Here is a 20249-nt window from a genome sequence, read left to right as displayed (position 1 = left end):
GAATTAGAGATTGGTGAAATGATAAAAATGCATTAATGGAATGTTAGGAAATAAATATGGTTATGTGACTAAAGGTTAAATAATAGATAGAGAAATTAATTACTTTAAAATGGAAAAAAAAAGAAAAAAGGTTTTATGATTAGAAGAGAGATATAATTAGATATATTGTGGAGAGGTAGTGAGATTGTCTCAATAAAGGATAAAGGGGTTATTAATAAATATTGGTTGCCTGCGGGGGAGGGGGGAAGTTGGGATTACTGTCCAGTGTGTGTCCTTAAGCAGTCATTATATTGGGTGGGGAGGGGTGGGAAGAAGGTGGGTATTAAAGATATTACTAGGATGATTAAGGAAAAGATTAATAAGGGATTGGGTAATTTGGAGGTAAGAATGTGTGCCATGGGGAGAAGTTTTTTAGATCTTAGTTATGGAAGAAGGGAAGAGGAAGATTATGATAAGGAGTATAAAATATTTTATGTCTTTTAAGATATTTTCTATTAATGTCAATGGCCTGAATCATGTAATCAAAAGGAAAAAGGTATTATCATTTTTAAAGAAGCAAAACGCGGATGTTTATTGGCTGCAGGAGACCCATCTTAATATAAAGGAATCACAGAAACTAACGGGTGGGTGGGTGAAAGAATGTTTTTTTGCTCCAGCAGAGGGTAAAAAAGCAGGAGTAGCAGTTCTTATAAATAAAAAGTGTATGGCCAATTTTAAGATAGTAAATTCGGACCCACATGGAAGATGGCTACATGTTGATATAAGTATGGGAAATAATGCCCTGACGTTGTTCAATATATATGCCCCTAATTCGAATCAATCAGAATTCTTTAAAAAATTGCAGAGTATGTTGTTACCACTGGCTGCTTCTAATTTAGTGGTGGCTGGAGATTTTAATGCTGTAATGGATCCATTAATGGATAAAAAACCAGGTAAAAGTATAAAATCTTTAGGTTTAGATAATTTGGTTCAATCATGTGATTTGAAGGATATATGGCGTATTCTTCATTTTAATGATCAGGAATTTTCATTTTGTTCACAGGTTCATAAATCATTTTCAAGAATAGATTATATTTTTATTTCATCACATAAGGTGCAGCAAGTGATTAAGGCTTCCATTGATCCCATTATCATTTCGGATCATGCGGGAGTATGGAACAGTATATAGAGTTAGAAAAAGAAATTAAAATACTAGAAACTAAATTGGAAAGCAAATGGGAACATGATGTATTACAAGCTCTTTTGAAAGCAAAAGGTAAATATAACGAATTAGCTTCAAAAATGATAAGAAGAGACTTGTTTTCCAAACAGACAATGTATTATGGAAATTCTAATAAGGCGGTAAGATTATTGGCAAATTATCTTAAAGCAAAAAAAAGAAGAACTAACATTAATGGGATAAAAGATGATAATGGTATAATAACCAATCAAACGGATATAATTTTAAAGCAATTTCTAAAATTTTATAAGGACCTGTATTCTTCCGAGCCTTATTTGGAGAGGCAAAAAGATGGTAAAAATTTTTTAGATTTAATTATTGGACCTAAGGTTCCTGATCATATAAAACGGAGTTTAGATGAACCTATATCATTAAAAGAATTAGAAACAGCGTTGAGATCTCTTAGAGTTGGATCCGCTCCAGGTGGTGATGGTTATACAGTAGAATTTTTAAAACATTTCAAAATGTCCTTTCCCCATATATACTAAATTTATATCAGACACAACTTATAAAAGGTGATATTAAAGGTACTATGGCTGAATCAATAGTAATTGTTTTGCCTAAGCCAAATAAAGATCCTACTTTGGTTTCAAACTACAAGCCTATATCTTTAATAAATGTGGATAATAAACTTTTGGCGAAAATTTTGGCTTTGAGATTAGCCAAAGCTCTCCCACATATTATAGACACGCATCAGACGGGTTTCGTTGCTAAAAGACATTCCTCTAATAACTCTAGATTATTGTTTCATATGTTAAATTTATCAAAAAAAAATGGATGAACCGGCTTTTACAGTTTCCTTGGATGCAGAAAAAGCGTTTGATAGGGTAGAATGGAATTTTATCCCAGGACAAGCAGGCAGCATATTCTTGACTGATGGGTGACGGCACCGACGGAGCCCCGGTACGGACAATTTTAGAGTGATTGCACTCTAAGAACTTGGAAAGTTCTGGTAGGCCGCACCGCGCACGCGCGAGTGCCTTCCCGCCCGACAGAGGCGCGCGGTCCCCAGTTTCTTAGTTTCCGCGGAGCTAAGAAGACACGTTTCTTTCAACGGCTGTTGAAAGTTCTTTTTTCTACTTAATATCGCCTTCCCGCTCGCGTAAACCCTTTTGGAAATTTTATTTCCGTTTTTTCTTTTCTTTTCTTAAAAAAAAAAAAAACTTAATTTTTTTCTTCAGTTTTCGGTTAGCCCCGGCGGGGCCTATTGCCATCATCGAGGCCTCGGCCTTCGATTTGGCAGAAGCCGTATTCACTTTCATGCCCCCTCAACCCGGGTTTAAAAAGTGCCAGCGGTGCGCTCAACCAATTTCACTGACAGACCCACACAACTGGTGTCTGCAGTGTCTTGGTCCTGACCATCGAGCGTCTACCTGCTCCCGCTGTGCGACTTTAAAAAAGAGAACACTTAAAAACCGCCAGATACAGCAGCCGTTATTGTTCGGCGCCGAGATGTCTGATTCCGCACCACCGGCACCGACGGCTCCATCTCAGTCGGCACCTACTTCGTCGATACCGCGCCGGCGTCGCACCCCGCAGGTAAGCCGGCTAAGAAGCCTTCCCCGTTGGAGCGTCCTCCGGTCTCAGTAGCAGCGAGTCCAATCCTGCCGACCACGAGGCGCCCCCGGAAGCGCTCCGCTCCGATTGAGGTGAGCCCCTCGACATCGGGTTCCTCTTCGGAGTGTAGAGCGGCACCCAAGGTACCGCAGAAGAAAAAAGCGGTACCGGTGCCTTCATTGGACGAGCGCATTGCCGCAGTCCTGCAGGTCCAGCTAAAGCAACAGCTACTCCCTGCTCTTTTGACTCCGAGCCTTCCAGTCCCGGTCCGGTCTGAGCCGACGGTACCGACAGTGCAGCAGCCCCCTTTATCGGCATCCACTTTGTCGGTACCGGGGCACATCACTTCTTCGGTATCAATGCCAGTCTTGGCACCGGAACCGAGACACCAGGCTGTTCAAACATTGGCACCGGCACAACCCTTAACATCTCCCGGTACCGGTTCACAGAGGTCTGGTAAGTCGACTCATAAAACTCGACACCTAGAACCCTCCACACCGGAGTCACGAGACCGCAGTTTTCAGGTGAGGGACCCTGATCTGTGGGGTGATTCAGAAGAGCCTTTCCTCTCTGAGGGAGAGTGTTCATCAGGGGACGAGGATCCTTCTGGTTTTGATCCATCTTCCAAACCTGATGCAACTTCTTTCACCTCTTTTCTTAAAGAGATGTGTGACTCTTTATCTATTCCCTTGGAGGCTGAATCCAAAAAATCCAAGGCATTTTTAGATGCTCTTGACTTTGACCAGCCTCCAAGGGAATTTCTCAAGCTGCCTCTCCATGACATTTTAAGAGAGACATTTTACAAAAATCTAGAGACACCCTTGACCATTCCAGGAGCTCCCCGTAAACTGGACTCCTTATATAAGGTTATACCAATTCCAGGCTTTGACAAGCCTCAACTACCCCATGAGTCTTTATTAGTAGAGTCTACTTTAAAGAAATCCACGGGGGCTAGTGTATATGCTTCTGTCCCTCCTGGCAGGGAAGGTAAGGCCATGGATAAGTTTGGCAAAAGGCTGTATCAAAATGCAATGCTAGCGAACAGGTCAGGAAACTATGCTTTCCATTTTTCCTTTTATCTTAAGCATCTTATTCAAAGTTTGTCATCTTTTGAGAAATATCTCCCTGATCGTAAGAAATCAGCCTTTTGCCAAACTTCTTCATCGCTCTTGCAACTGCGCAAGTTCATGGACAAATCAATCTATGACACTTTTGAGCTGACCTCTAGAGCCACGGCTATGTCAGTGGCTATGCGACGACTGGCCTGGCTCAGAGTGTCCGAACTCGATGTCAATCACCAAGATCGACTGGCCAATGCACCTTGCTTAGGGGATGAGCTGTTCGGAGAATCCATGGACTCTACTACTCAGAAACTTTCAGCTCATGAGACTCGATGGGATACTCTCCTTAAGACAAAGAAGAAGACCCCACCTTCTAGGCCTTTTCGTCAACAATCGGCCTACCAACGAAGGTTTGTGGCTCGTCCCTTACCTCAAACACAGCAACAACCCAGGCGTCAAAGGCAGCAACAGAGGCAACCTGCTCGACCTGCCCAGCAGCAACAGCAAGTGAAACCTCCTCCTTCTCAAAAGTCAACTCAGCCCTTTTGACTTGGTTCTCCGGGACATAGCCAATCTTCCTCCTTCTACTCATCTTCCACAGCCCATAGGAGGACGCCTTATACATTTCATAAGCCGTTGGGAAATCATCACCTCGGACCTGTGGGTCCTCAACATCATCCGCCACGGCTACTCTCTCAACTTTCAGACACCTCCTGCCCAAAGTTTGCCAAGAGAGTCTGCTTTCAACACTCCTCGGTCTTCCCTCCTTCTTCAAGAGGTTCAATCCCTCCTCCTTCTGAACGCTATAGAGGAAGTTCCTCTAGATCAGAGAGGGCAGGGATTCTACTCCCGTTATTTTCTAGTCCCCAAAAAGACAGGAGATCTAAGACCCATTCTAGATCTTCGCGATCTAAACAAATGCTTGGTCAAGGAGAAATTCAAAATGCTTTCTCTGGCCACTCTTTACCCTCTTCTCAATCAAGGCGACTGGCTATGTTCACTCGATCTCAAAGAAGCATACACTCATATACCGGTCAATCTGGCCTCCAGACAGTACCTACGCTTCATGATCAATCGTTGTCATTACCAATACAAGGTGCTGCCCTTCGGTCTTGCCTCCTCTCCAAGAGTGTTCACCAAATGTCTGATTGTGGTGGCTGCCTTTCTACGATCTCACCACCTTCAGGTCTTTCCTTACCTGGACGACAGGTTAATCAAGGCCAATTCATCTCAGACTGTTCTCCTGGCCACCAACCAAACCATCATGTTTCTTCAACATCTGGGGTTCGAGATCAATCTACCCAAATCTCATCTCATCCCCACTCAGAGACTTCAATTCATCGGAGCTGTCTTGGACACAGTCCTCATGAGAGCGTTCCTGCCATCCAATCGTCTTCAAACGCTTCAATCTCTGTGTCAGCAGGTGCTTCTACAACTTTCCATCTCTGCCAAGCAAATGATGATACTCTTGGGTCACATGGCCTCCACAGTTCATGTCACACCCTTCGCACGTCTTCACCTGCGCATTCCTCAATGGACCCTAGCTACCCAGTGGTCCCAAGCGATGGATCCTTGCTCACGTCACATATCAGTCACATCATCTCTTCGTCAGTCTCTACAATGGTGGTTGATATCCTCAAATCTATCCAGAGGTCTTCTGCTCCATCTACCTCCTCATCAACTAGTCATCACCACCGACGCCTCCCCTTATGCCTGGGGAGCTCATTTAAACAAGTTCCAAACTCAAGGCCTTTGGACAGCCCAGGAAAAGAAGCATCACATCAATTTCCTGGAACTCAGAGCGATGTTTTATGCCCTCAAGGCCTTCCAACATCTTCTCTTCCCTCAAGTTCTCCTGCTGTGCACAGACAATCAAGTTGCGATGTACTACATCAACAAGCAGGGTGGGACGGGCTCTCGCCTCTTGTGCCAGGAAGCCCAGAAGATCTGGACTTGGGCCATAAATCACCATCTATTCCTGAAAGCTATTTACATTCAGGGAGAAAAGAATTCCTTAGCGGACAAGCTCAGCAGAATTCTCCAGCCTCACGAGTGGACACTCGATCCTTTCACTCTACAGTCCATCTTCGCTCAATGGGGCACTCCTCAGATAGACCTCTTTGCAGCTCCTCACAATCACCAGCTGCCCCTATTCTGCTCCAGACTCTACTCTCCTCACCGTCTGGCAGCGGATGCATTTCTCCTCGACTGGTCCAATCTGTTCCTGTACGCTTTCCCTCCTCTGCCTCTCATGTTGAGAACCTTGTTCAAGCTCAAGAGGGAACGAGCCACCATGATTCTGATTGCTCCGAGGTGGCCCAGGCAACATTGGTTCTCCCTTCTACTTCAACTCAGTTCCAGGGAACCTTTTCTTCTTCCACTGTTTCCTTCTCTGCTTACACAGCATCAGGAGACCCTTCTACATCCCAACATCCAGTCTCTGCACCTGACAGCTTGGTATCTCTCGAGCTGACTTCTCATGATACTCTTTTGTCTCAGCCCGTTCGTTCCATTCTAGATGCCTCCAGGAAACCAGCCACTCTGCAATGTTACCATCAGAAGTGGACAAGATTTTCTTCCTGGTGTCTTCTTCACCATCTTGATCCCACTTCCCTGGCAGTGGAGACATTGTTGGATTATTTGCTTTCTTTGTCTGACTCTGGCCTTAAGTCTTCTTCCATCAGAGTCCATCTCAGTGCCATTGCTGCCTTCCATGAGCCGGTTCATGGAAAACTTCTCTCAGCTCATCCCCTGGTGTCCAGGTTCATGCGAGGTCTTTTCAATGTGAAACCACCTCTTAAAGCCCCTCCTGTTATCTGGGATCTCAATGTGGTTCTTTCCGCCTTAATGAAGCCTCCATTTGAACCTTTGGCTACCACTCTTTTCAAGTTTCTCACTTGGAAGGTACTTTTCCTTATTGCTCTTACCTCTGCCAGGAGGGTCAGTGAGCTACATGCACTAGTTGCAGATCCACCTTTTACAGTCTTTCATCATGACAAGGTGATTCTGCGTACACATCCAAAGTTTCTCCCTAAGGTTGTCTCTGATTTCCATCTCAACCAATCCATTGTTCTGCCTGTCTTCTTTCCGAAACCTCATACTCATTCTGGGGAACAGGCTCTACATACTTTGGATTGTAAGAGGGCTCTAGCTTACTATCTAGAGCGTACGAAACCCCACAGATCAGTTCCCCAACTCTTTCTGTCCTTTGATCCGAATAAATTGGGACGTCCTGTTTCTAAACGTACGTTGTCTAATTGGCTGGCAGCATGCATTTCATTCTGTTATGCTCAGACCGGACTGACACTGGAAGGTTCTGTCACGGCCCATAGAGTCCGAGCAATGGCAGCATCTGTAGCTTTCCTCCGTTCCACTCCTATTGAGGAAATCTGCAAGGCTGCTACTTGGTCCTCAGTTCATACTTTTACATCTCATTATTGTCTGGATGCATTCTCCAGACGGGATGGACACTTCGGCCAGTCTGTTTTGCAAAATTTATTTTCCTAATGGCCAACCTTCCCTCCATCCCTCTTTTTGTTAGCTTGGAGGTCACCCATCAGTCAAGAATATGCTGCCTGCTTGTCCTGGGATAAAGCACAGTTACTTACCGTAACAGGTGTTATCCAGGGACAGCAGGCAGATATTCTTGCATCCCTCCCACCTCCCCGGGTTGGCTTCTTAGCCTGCTTATCATAACTGGGGACCGCGCGCCTCTGTCGGGCGGGAAGGCACTCGCGCGTGCGCGGTACGGCCTACCAGAACTTTCCAAGTTCTTAGAGTGCAATCACTCTAAAATTGTCCGTACCGGTGCTCCGTCGGTGCCGTCACCCATCAGTCAAGAATATCTGCCTGCTGTCCCTGGATAACACCTGTTACGGTAAGTAACTGTGCTTTAGAATGGTTTGGTATAGGTTCTGGATTTATACAAATGGTAAAAACATTGTATAGCTTCCCGATTGTAAGATTAAATATTAATAATATGATATCTGATGGTTTTCAATTGCAGAGGGGAGTTAGACAAGGTTGTCCTTTATCTCCTTTGTTATTTGATGTTGTATTAGAACCCTTATTGTTAGCAATACAGCAAGCAAGGGGGATACAGGGTATTCCATATTCTGATATGGAATATAAAATTTCGGCTTATGCGGATGATATTTTACTTTATTTGAGGAATCCAGAGTCTACCTTATCTTGTCTATTGGAATTAATTGATATGTTTGGTAAATTTTCAGGTTATAAAATTAATTGGAGTAAGTCTGAACTTATACCTTTAAATGTTCATTGTGTAAAAGGATTATTTGACGCTTTTCCGTTCATATGGAAAGAAGAAGGATTTAAATATCTTGGCATTCAAGTTAAAAATATAATTGAAGATACAGTAAAAGAAAATGAAAAATTTGTATTGAAAAGAGTTACAGAGTTATGTGAGCAATGGAATCCGTTACATCTTTCTTGGTGGGGGAGAGTTCAAACTATTAAAATGATGATCTTGCCTGTAGTTTGCTACCAAATGAGTACGATACCTATTTATTTTCAGGGGTCCTTTTATAAAAAGCTTAATAGCATTTAACGAAATTTATTTGGCTTGGTAAAACGCATAGAATAGCTTTGGTATCTTTGCAAAAATCAATTAAGGAGGGAGGGGTAAATTTTCCAAATTTTTATAGGTACCATCAAGCCTATATTTTACGTCAGGGTATGTATTGGATCCTCCCAGAACTGATAGATAATGCACCGGATTGGTTATATTTGGAATGGCGCCTTATGTTTCCCCTAAATTTAGTTCATCTTCCAAGTATCAACATGCCTAGAAGATACAGAGAAAATAAGATATTAATGGATACTTGGAAAATGTTGAGGTTTATTAGTAAATTAACGCCTGTCCCAATAAACGAGTCAACTAATCAGTCTTTATGCATAAACTCCAAGATTAAAATTGGCGGAGCTCAAATCCTTTGGAAGGACTGGATTATTGCAGGCATTAGATCTCTGAATGATGTTATTTCGGAAGGTAAACTGCTGGAAGTTTCACAATTACAACATAGATTTGGTCTTAGTAAAAAACAAAGTTTTAAATGGTTGCAATTGAAGCAGGCCATTCAGGTTGGGTTCCCTGAATGGAAAACATTGAATAATCAATATAGTTTAGAGTTCTTATGTTTCCAAGCAGACTTCCTAGGGCGGGGGTCGGCAACCTGCGGCTCCAGAGCCGCATGCGGCTCTTTTCCACCTTTGCTGCGGCTCCGGTAGTGTGTCACGCAGGCATGCAGCTTAAGTCCGGCGTCGCGGCGGGAAATAGCCATGCTGAGCAGTGAGCTCAGCACATACACAGATGAAAGCCTTGCTTGCTGATTGGTCCGGCGGCCCCGCCCCGCCGTGCCGCCGGACCAATCAGCAAGCAAGGCTTTCATCTGTGTAGTGCTGAGCTCACTACTCAGCATGGCTATTTCCCGCCGCGACGCTGGACTTGTAAGGTGCCTGAAAAAGAAATCATCCTGGCCGGGGTCGGTGTCATGCTCCGGAGATCTACAGCCTTCCTATCTCCCTCTCCCTTCTACCTGCTTCCGGCCACATCCCCTGCTCCGCGGCTCTCTTCGGCAACTCAGCAGCAGCGATCGACACAAGCTTCTGACGTCGGGGCCTACCCTCTGCGAGTCTCGCTTGTTTCAACTTCCTTTTTCCACAAAGGCGGGACACGTAGAGGGAAGGCCTCGATGTCGGCAGCTTGTCTTGATCACTGCTGCTGACGAGTTGCTGAAGAGAGCCGCGGAGCAGGGGGGTGTTGCCAGGTGCAGGTAGAAGGGAGAGGGCCAGATGCAGGACTCGTGGGTGAGGGAGGAGAAGAGAGAGAGAAAGAGAGAGGGGAGGGAAACAAAAGGAAATCTTTCATACTGGGCTGGGCCGGAGTGGAGGGAGGGTGGAAAGATTCTAGCTACAGGGTGCAGTAACAAAGGAAAAGGGGGGGGGGAAAGCTGAAAATGGAGATAGTGACACAAAGAAGAGAAAGGGTAAGCAGGACCTACTGAATAAGGATAGAGATACAGAGGGGACATGAAGAGGAGGTGAAATAGAGACATAGAAGTAATGCTGAAAAAGTGGGGGGGGGAGATAAAGACATTGAAAGGGCAAATGGTGAACATGGCGTAAAGATAAGGACAGAGACAAATGAAGATTCTGAAAAAGTGGTGAGATAGGGATATAGGTGAGATGGACACAAAGAAGGGTGATGCTGGAAAATAGGTGGAATGGTAATTCTGACAGACACACAAGGGAAATGCTGGATCAAGGAGAGATGGAGCTCAGGCTGGATGGAATGAGGAGAAATGCCTTGTTGGCCCGGAACTTCCTCTCCTACGTCAGAATTGACGTCAGGGAGCGGAATGCTGGTCAGCGCAACACTTCTGCAGGGAAAGCTTGGGACGGCGGTGGCTTGGGGGCTGTTCCCCGATTGCGGTGGCAGCAAACCGAGTGGCTTGGGGGACGGCATGGAGACAGAAAGAAGGGGGAACAGGGAGACAGAAAGAAAAAGTTGGGGGAGAGAATGAGGTCTGGAGGAGAGGAAACATACAGGAAGCTGAAAGAAAGGAAGAAAGATTGGATGCACAGTCAGAAGAAGAAAGTGCAACCAGAGACTCATGAAATCACCAAATAGCAAAGGTAGGAAAAATGATTTTATTTTCAATTTAGTGATCCTGTATATAGCATTAAGATAAGAAACAATATATGCAGTGTTAGATTTGTTTTATAATGGTTTTGCGGCTCCAAGTTTTTTTTTCTTTTCGAAAACGGGTCCAAGTGGCTCTTTATGTCTTAAAGGTTGCAGACCCCTGTCCTAGGGCATCAAGCCGCATTGTGGTATAAATTAATATCTGGATATTTGAATAAAAAACCAAAAAATGGTCTAAGAGACATTTGGAGCATTGAGATTAAGCATCAAATTACTGCATCTCAATGGCCACTAATTTGGTCTTGGAGAATGAGATGTACAGTGTCAGCATCTATGAGACAAACTTGGTTCTTTTTATTACATAGAGCTTTTTGGACCCCTACACGTTTGCAAAAATTAGATAGTTCTAAGTCCAATAAATGCTGGCACTGTAATCTGGAACCTGGGACGTTGGATCATTTACTGTGTCATTGTCCCTACATTAAAAGTTTTTGGAATGCAATTTGGCCACAAATTAATAAATTGATGGAAAATCATGTAGCAATATCATATGATACAGTGTTATTTGGAATGATGATGAGAAAAAAAAGTCAAATTTCACCAGAAAATAACAAGCTTTTACAGTCATGACAGGGGTTGCCATTCAGCATATAACCAATAACTGGAAGAATCATAGTAACCTTAATTATACATTTTGGTGGAATACAATTTGTCATATATTCAAAATGGAAAGAGTAATAGCAATACAAAGAGGGACATATCCTAAATTTATAAAAATATGGGGGCCATTGACAAAGTATTGTACTGAATGAATAGTAGGATTTATCTTCTTTTTCTTGTCTTCTTTATGGCACACATGGAGGGGGGGTAGTGAAAATAATTTTACATAACATGTTATAATATGGTATACAATATGTATAAGGTGATTGGAAAGTACTTGAAGGGTGGGGGGTGGGAGAGGGGATAAAAAAAAATTGTTCAGAATATTATGTAATAGATATAAAAGTGGTATTGTGTATTCATTAGTTGTAACTCAATATTTTGTACACTTCATGTAAAATATGAAAATGAATAAAGAATTATAAAAAAAAAAAAAAAAATCCCAAGAAAAATTAACAAATCTTAAGTCAACATTCTTAATATAATTTACATTTTCTATTTTAAGACATATCCCAGAGATATCTTTAATAATGATCATCTGAACTGCTTGGAACCGAGAGACGCATTCCATAACACAACTGACTTTTCCACCAAAGGGTTAGATAATTGTTTCTTTTTGGGAAATCTTTCCTTCATTTTAGATGTTGGTATTAAGAAGAGGATGAATAGTCCTTGGCTTTAATCTGAAATTGCAATCTGTACGTATAGAATCTAGAGTTATTACAGATGGTTTACTCATGAGAGTTCCAAGCAACATCACAGCACAAGTGTCCAACTTCTACTTTCAAACTACCAGAGGCCCCTGGAGATGGCTGGGCACCACTCCTTCTGCTGAATCTTGACATTCCTTCTGAACCAGAAAGCCGTACCGCTGCGTTCACTGCCAGAGCAGAAATCTTCTCTAGAACTTCTCCCCCACCGATAACTTGTGCCCCATCCTTCAAGCATTGTAATGAGGACCAGAGAGCTCACCACACATGACTGCAAACACAGGATCCTTTACTCCAATTCTCTCAAAGATTCTGACCCCAGTGGCCTTGCAGCCAGACCTCTTTGTTTTCATGACCTGTCAAGAAGAACAGCAATGGGTCCTGAAGAGGGCAAGGCAGAAGGCTAGAAGGGCTGACTCATTTGTCTGCCCTTATGCTTCCCCATACCAAACATAACATAACATAACATAGTGCTTATTAACTGCGTAACCAGAAGTTCAATGCAGTTTACAAAAAGTTATAAAAGTAAACATGTCGCATGGAATAAGATAATTCATTAAGCAGTCAAATATTTAGAAAAAAGATGGGTCTTCAATTGTTTTCTGAAGTGTCCATAAGAATGGGTAGTAAGCAACAATATTTGGAATTCATTGTCATGGAGAGCTGCAAGATATGCCAAAGTATGATTGAGAAATTTCTTACTCCTACAGCCCTGGATAGATGGAAAATTAAACAAAGGATGAGTTCTTCTACTGATGCTAAAGTGAATCTATTGACTAAGTTAGAAGGGGCCTTATAACAGAAACAGCCTTATAACAGAAATAGGCCAACACCCGGGCTTCCATTGGCAGCCAAGGCAATTCACAGTAAAAGGGTGTAACATGATCAATTTTCTTCAGGCCATAAATCATTCTGTATTATTGTAAGTCTTGCTACTTCTTTCTTGTTGACTGTCAGGTACATAATATTACAGTAATCGAGAAGATTCAATAGTAAGAGATGCACAGTAGCACCTCGGATTGCTATTCCAAACTTTTACTGTTATTTCAAAGAATGTATACAATGTCTTGTGTAAGTCATCACACCCTTGTACTTTTTTAAAAAATATATTCGACTCTAAAACATACAATTCAGAATGCAATCAAATAGGCATTTTTCTCTGATCTATACAACATACTTTAAACTTTAATGTGAAAGATAATTACAGAAATGCTAAAGTAATTAAGAGTAAGAAAGAAAGTCTTGATTGGAGGAGCCTTCGTAACCTTTTAAATAGCAAATGCAATTCACTCTTTTTTCCAAACATTGTCTTAGCAGTTTTGTCCAACTACAGTAGATGAACTGAAGCTCCTGGAAGAATGGAATTGATCCATTTTACTGTTGTGTGAAATGATTTTAAAGCAAAGGTCTAAACATGCTATACCTGCTCCAGGGATAAGAACTCTGGGATAAGTTATTCAAAGATACAGATTGGAGGAAGGCTATAAGATATTTCAATGCATTTCAAGATCCCTCAGGTTCATCTTTATAAAGTAGAAACAGTTTGGCACTACCAGAGGCCTGGGTTAAAGCAACTGCTGAGGAAGGTGACTTGAGTTCTTTAAAAGAGCTACAGAAAAACCATCCAGTATCATTCTTTAGTGTGTCTCAACCTCAGTCTTACTCCAGCGTTCTTCAATGCAGGGCTTGAAGGTCAGTGGCTCTAACCATTCATACCCTGATTCTTATGTGAGACAAGTATAGGATAATGAACCATTGTGACATCACTGATGAGGGTGGCTCTAATTGGTGGAAAAAAGCATTATGACATCACAGTATCAGCTCTGGAGTTTTATTTATATTCCACATATCCTACAATTCTATACGGATTACAAATTATTCAGGTACTTAAGCATTTTTCCCTGTCTGTCCCGGCGGGCTCACATTCTATCTAATGTACCTGGGGCACTGGGGGATTAAGTGACTTGCCCAACAATCCTAGGGTGTTGGGGCTGATACCAGAGACTTTCATTCTTTAGTGTCAATCTCAATCTCAGTCCTTCTACATCAGCATTCTTCAATGCAAGGCTTGAGGGTCAGTGGCTCATACTCTGACTCTTCCCTCTCTTCTTAAAGAATGACACGGGAATAGTTTCCCATGGTTAACCGTGGGGATGGAGACAGATTCTTTCCATGTGTCATTTTCTGGGTCTCTGGCTGAGTCTGGAGAAAATGTTGACTGTTTAATAATTTAAAAATTCCTCTACAAATATAGTCTGTATGGGAAGGTGGTAAAAAGAAAAAGTCACTTCTGGGGAAAAAAAGAGCTATATGATATGCTATTTATTATCAAGGTACCAAGCCATACAATTTGAGACTAAGAAAATGTGCCAGCAAGTCACATACATACTTTCCATTAGTTTGGGTGCCACAGGCTTGATTAAAAAGAATTTCAAAGCGCATCTGGATAAGTTGCCTATAAACATTACATCTTATGAACTTCAGGAAGATGCTTTCTTTCTCACAGTGAGAATTAGTAATTAATTTGAGAAACTGAGATCATAAGCCGCTTGCCTAGGCTTAAGAGAGGTTTATTCTTGGAATGGTTTGTATAAAAGTAACCCACATGATGAAATTGCTCCCTAACACAAACAATTATCAAAGAAACATTTATTGGACCAGTGATCTGGATCGGCCTCTGTTGGAAACAAGACCATGGGCTAGATGAGTGGTCTCAAACTCAAACCTTTTGCAGGGCCACATTTTGGATTTTTAGGTACTTGGAAGGCCTCAAAATGTCTTATTAAAGAAATGATAATTTTGCATGAGGTAAAAACTCTTTATAGTTTATAAATCTTTCCTTTTGGCTAAGTCTTAATAATAATATTGTCATTTATAGCTAAAGTGACATATGATCAAGAAACAGTTTTATTTTACTTTTGTGATTATGATAGACATACCGAGGGCCTCCAAATAGTACCTGGCGGGCTGCGAGTTTGAGACCACTGGGCTAGATGGACCCTATGTCTTAACATAATATGGTAATGCTTATGTTCTTATACCACATTCATATGGGAGAGGTTATTGTAATCTGAGACCAAAGTGGATATTTATCTCATTGCTAAGCAAAATGTGGTATAAAACAACACAAAATATCTCTCCGCTAACAAAATAAATGCACTAGTAGCATCTGGCGAGATTAGGTGGCATTTCTGGGTGAGCGCCTTAAAGTCATTCACCTAGAAATGCCACTCAGTCAACGCATCTAAGCCACCTAATCTCACCAGATGCTACTTAGTGCATATGTTGTATTGTCATGTCTAGGAGCAGGAGGGACTGAGAACCCCTCCTGCTCCCAACTTTATGGTGCCAGGGGGCGGTCCTAGGGGGGGCTGTGTCATGAGGGGGTGAGGGCCGTGCCGGTCGCAGGGAGGGAGGGAGGAAGGGAGATATCTGAGCAGGGCAGGCAGGATAGATCGGGGCCTGAGGGGGTGTCGGGCAGATCTCTTGCCTGCTCCCAGATTCTCCTGCTCTCTGCCACCATTCCCTGCAGTGCAAGCCCATGGTTTTAAAGCGGGCCTGCACTGCGGGGAACGGTGGCAGAGAGCAGGAGATATCTGGGCCTGCAGGGGGATGTCGGGCCGGTGCCCGATCTCTCTTCCCTGCTCACCAGACTCTCCTGCTCTCTGCCGCCGTTCCCCGCAGTGCATGCCTGCTTTCAAACCATGGGCTTTGCACTGCAGGGAATGGCGGGAGAGAGCAGAAGAGTCTGGGAGCAGGCAATAGAGATCTGGGCTGGGCTGAGCCGTGGGTAGGGTGCATGCGTGTTAACGATCGTCTCCATTTGCATGCAGGCCTTTACTGAATTGATTGTCCAGCATGCAAATGGAAACGGATCGCACGCGGTTTGGAGGTTTAGTGAATTCTGCCCATAGTTCAAATTCTCTGCTTCAGTGAAGCACATTGAGTGGAGATAACTTTTCTCAAGGTCATTCAGTGAGTTAAAGAGGTACAATTAGAACTCTCCTCTAGTTTTTGCTTCTAGATTATTGGAATCGGCAAAAAAATACAAAATTTTATTCTGGTTAGTTTCATTTCTGCTACATTTTATAGCTGCAATGTAGATCTTATAAGCGGTGGGGGCAGGGGGGGAGTGGAACTTGTGTTTTATTGGGGAGATAATGTATTTTAAAATTGATTAGAATGATGTTCTTTTTGATGCATGCTAATATTTAATTGGCGTTTTGACAAGTAATGTGTTAAACTTTGTAACAGGATAAAAAGCCCAGACTTTGCTAAGTTAATCTTTTGTCCACTTGATTGACCTATGTTCCTATATGTTTATTCCAGAAATAGTTTGTATAGAAGCAGCTATAGTCAGCAGTTTGTCTTCACCTAGTAGTTTGATTCCTACTGATCCTACAGCTACCCTAAGATGCTCAGAAGAAACGGATTCTGGAAGTGGAGGAGAAGGACAGGTAAAATGACTCTCACTTTTTCACAGAGTATATTAAAAGTTCCTTATTTATTCATTCAATTTTCTATACCGTTCTCTCAAGGGAGCTCAGAGCAGTTTACATGAATTTATTCAGGTACTCAAGCATTATTCCCTGTCTGTCCTGGTAGGCTCACGATCTATCTAAGGTACCTGGGGCAATGGGGGGATTAAGTGACTTGCCCGGGGTCACAAGGAGCAGCGTGGAGTTTGAACCCACAACCTCAGGCTGCTGAGGCTGGAGCTTTAACCGCTGCGTCACACTCTCCCACTCTCTCAGGCATGCTTGAGAAACATATGCTGGTTATCTGAGAGTTTGTTTTTTCCCTTTCCCTGTTCTTTCTTTTCCCTAGTGCTCTTCTCCCCCCCCCCCCTCCCTTATCTTCTCTATTAAACCTCTAGGTAGGGCCAAGCATATCATTATAAAAGAAAAAAATGTCTTTACATGGGTAAGGTCTGTTCCAAAGTCACTTATGGCTAGGTTTATTAAGCATTTTTACCAGAGATACACAGGTCTATTATTAAGGCAATGAACACATAGTTACCCAAATATTTGTCTGCTTATTTATTTACTTATCATACTTAGTGACCCTTTATGTGGATAAACTGCTGTTAAATATACTTGGTCAAAGTTGCCCTGTTAAAGTTATTCAGGTCATTTTGTCACTTGCCTGGTTTTTGAATATTAGAAGAAAAAAAAAGGTGGGTTGGAAACCGCTTAGTCTCCTTGCCTTTCACTGAAGCCCCCAGCAGTGTTTCATCCCCCTCCTTCCCACCTCTCAGGATTAAAAAAAACACAACAACCCCAAAACCTTGTAAGCAGGTCTCGGAGGCCTTTCCTCTCAGATTTATTTTTTAAATCTGACATGGCTGAACCATGTTCCTCCTCCTCCTCCTCCCATCCCTTACGGTTAAAAAACTTGTATTGGTTATGACAGGGGTCGCCATACAACATATCGCATCTAATTGGAAGAATTGGAGTAGACTCAATTACTGTTTCTGGTGGAACTTGTTGTGTCACATTTATAAAATGGGAAGAATTATTGCGATACAAAAAGGGAATTACAATAAATTTAAAGAGATCTGGGGGCCATTGACAAAATATTGTAATGAATAAATGCCATTTTTCCATTAGAAGTACTAAAACAGATGAAGGATGGGGGAGGTTTCTGAATTTGATTAGATATTTAGTTCATTAAATAAGAATACTTATATGGTTTACTTGATAGCATATAGGATGGGAGGGAAGAGATTAAATCTTATATATTAATGTTAAATTGATAAGAAATTCAAGTCATGTATACAATTTCAATATGTCAATTATTTATACATTTGATGCAAGATGTAAATGAATAAAGAAAAAAGAAATAAATAAAAAAAGTGCTTTTCAAACCTTCAGAGGTGGCCCTGATACTTAGGGCCTCTTCTATCAAACTGCGCTAGCAGTTTTTAGCGCAGAGAGTCGCGCTGCTCCCGACGCTCTGCACTAAAAAACGCTAGCCCAGTTTGATAGAAGAGGCCCTAAGCTGAATATTAGGCAATGATATGGCAGTTAGCATGTATTGATTTTTACCAGAATATTGACAGGGTTGGGCAGAGTAAGGAGTTGGCTCTGTTTAAAAAAAAAAAAAGCTATGGGAAGATTGATCTGCTTCGACCCACTACATTTTTTAATCCTGGGGTATAAAAAGGGAGAGGGAAGACACTAGTTTGTTTAGTTTTTAATTCTAGTTATTTGTTAAATTTAGGATAAGTGGAATCAGACTTAGGGGTCTTTATATTAACCGATTTCATGTGCGCTAAAAATTAGCATGCTCTAAATGGGGGCCTTAACGTTAATCAGAAAGTATTGGATGTTAGAATTATCCAGGGAACGTTTAGTTAGTATATTTTCCACAGAAATTTGTCTGGCAGTCAGAGTAGAAAGTTACAGTACAAGGTGAAGATATGTCCTGTTAGTAACAAAGTAGATGACGGCAGATAAAAACCCGAATGGTCCATCCAGTCTGCCCAATCTGATTCAATTAAATTTTTTTTTCTTCTTCTTAGCTATTTCTGGGCAAGAATCGAAAGCTCTACCCGGGACTGTTCTTAGGTTCCAACTACTGAAGCTTCTGTCAAAGTTCACTCCAGCCCATCTACACCAGGGGTCTCAAAGTCCCTCCTTGAGGGCCGCAATCCAGTCGGATTTTCAGGATTTCCCCAATGAATATGCATTGAAAGCAGTGCATGCAAATAGATCTCATGCATATTCACTGGGGAAATCCTGAAAACCCGACTGGATTGCGGCCTTCAAGGAGGGACTTTGAGACCCCTGATCTACACTCTCCCAGCCACTGAAGCCCTCTGCAGCCCATCCTCCCCCCCTAAATGGCCATATACAGACACAGACCATGCAAGTCTGCCTAGTACTGGCCTTAGTTCAATATTTACTCTTATTTTAGATCCTCTGTGTTCATCCCATGCTTTTTTGAACTCCGTCACCGTTTTCTTCTAGTTGATTGGACAAATTGTCTGAAACTTGTGTCATTTACTAAGTGCATGCTAATGCTATTAATTTACATTATCTTCTTTTGAACAGTTGCTTAAAACTGCATAAAACTGGCCTTGCTGCAAAACAAACAAACAAACAAAAAAACACAGCTTAACGACATTTAGCAAACATTAACTGTTAGTAAATTACCCTAACAACGTGGAAATAGTGCAGAATTACCTGTCCAGCACAAACCTGTAGAAGGATTTATTCATTCTTAAAATTAAAATCTAGCTGATCTCTTACTGGTAATGAGTTTCCTTTACTGGGGTCAGTATTCACAGGGGCTTAACCAGGCAGAAGAGGTTCCTGCCTAGTTAAACCTTGTAGAGCTGGCCAGCCACCGATATTCAGTGGCACGCCACAATTAATATTGGCTCAAACTGGCCATTTCCTAACCAGCTAGATAAGGGGTGGTCCAGAGGTGGATTTTGGGCAAAGCCTCTACTTTGCCAGTTAGATAGTTGGCGGGCTGAATTTCGCCACTAAATAAGCATGTAAAGTTAGGCAATGATCTCAAACACCGGAGGCTGTTATAGGGGAAAACCCCCTCCAGGGATTCAAGACAAAGTTAGATAAGTTCCTGACAGACCAGAACGTACACAGGTAAGTCTAGACTTGGGGCTTAGGTCCTAGACCTAAGGGCCGCCGCGGGAGCGGACTTCTGGGCACGATGGACCACTGGTCTGACCCAGCAGTGGCAATTCTTATGTTCTTACCACCTTAAGTGAATCTCTTCAGAAAGGTGTTGTTAATAGACCCCAACAAACAAACAAAATCAGCCAGTGCTTGCATTCAGTGCTGGAGGCTGCAATGTCCAGGGTTATTTCAGGCTGTGGCTGTGAGCAGCTTTTTTAGCCCCTTAGCACCACAGGTTGAACATCAGGCCTACAACGTAGAAATACCATTTTGAAAATTGTTAGGAATAAAATAACTTCTTATGGATGGGTTATGCCACTGACCCCTGGCAACATGCTCAGTGAGAAATCCACCCTGTGATGTTTAATGGCATTGCCTTCTCCCGCACAGTGTATGGTTCCACTAAGACGCTGCTGCCCAAAATATAGGGCCCCTTAGCCTACAGCACCTAGTGCTCCTAGGTGGTCTCCCATCCAGGTACTAGCCAGGCCTGACCCTGCTTAGCTTCCATCTGCCATCGCATACAGTTCAAGATCTTATTGCTGACCTACAAGATGTTCATTCTGCTGCCCCTCAATATCTCTCCTCTCTTCTCTCTCCTTATACACCTCCCAGAGAACTCCCTCCCTCAGATAAGTCACTCTTAGCGTTACCCTTTTCCTCCACTGCCAATTCCAGACTTCGTTCCTTTCATCTAGCTGCCCCCTATGCCTGGAATAAATTACCTGA

The 20249-nt window shown here is 42.5% G+C and overlaps 1 protein-coding gene across 8 annotated transcripts in view; it reads left to right on the top strand.

The window, feature by feature from the left end:
* The window catches only part of NISCH (nischarin), a 149533-nt gene that overhangs the window by 98393 nt on the left and 30891 nt on the right, over positions 1–20249 (top strand). For all 8 annotated transcript variants that reach the window (XM_033925916.1, XM_033925919.1, XM_033925915.1 and 5 more), the window contains one exon: positions 16204–16331. In XM_033925916.1, coding sequence (XP_033781807.1) covers positions 16204–16331 — 128 coding nt within the window. Of the gene's footprint in view, positions 1–16203; positions 16332–20249 lie in introns of those variants that run through there.

Source organism: Geotrypetes seraphini, chromosome 17 (assembly GCF_902459505.1).
Source record: "Geotrypetes seraphini chromosome 17, aGeoSer1.1, whole genome shotgun sequence".
In the NCBI taxonomy this organism is placed as follows: domain Eukaryota; kingdom Metazoa; phylum Chordata; class Amphibia; order Gymnophiona; family Dermophiidae; genus Geotrypetes; species Geotrypetes seraphini.
Note: the sequence above shows the minus strand (reverse complement) of the source record. Positions and strands in the feature narration are given on the sequence as shown.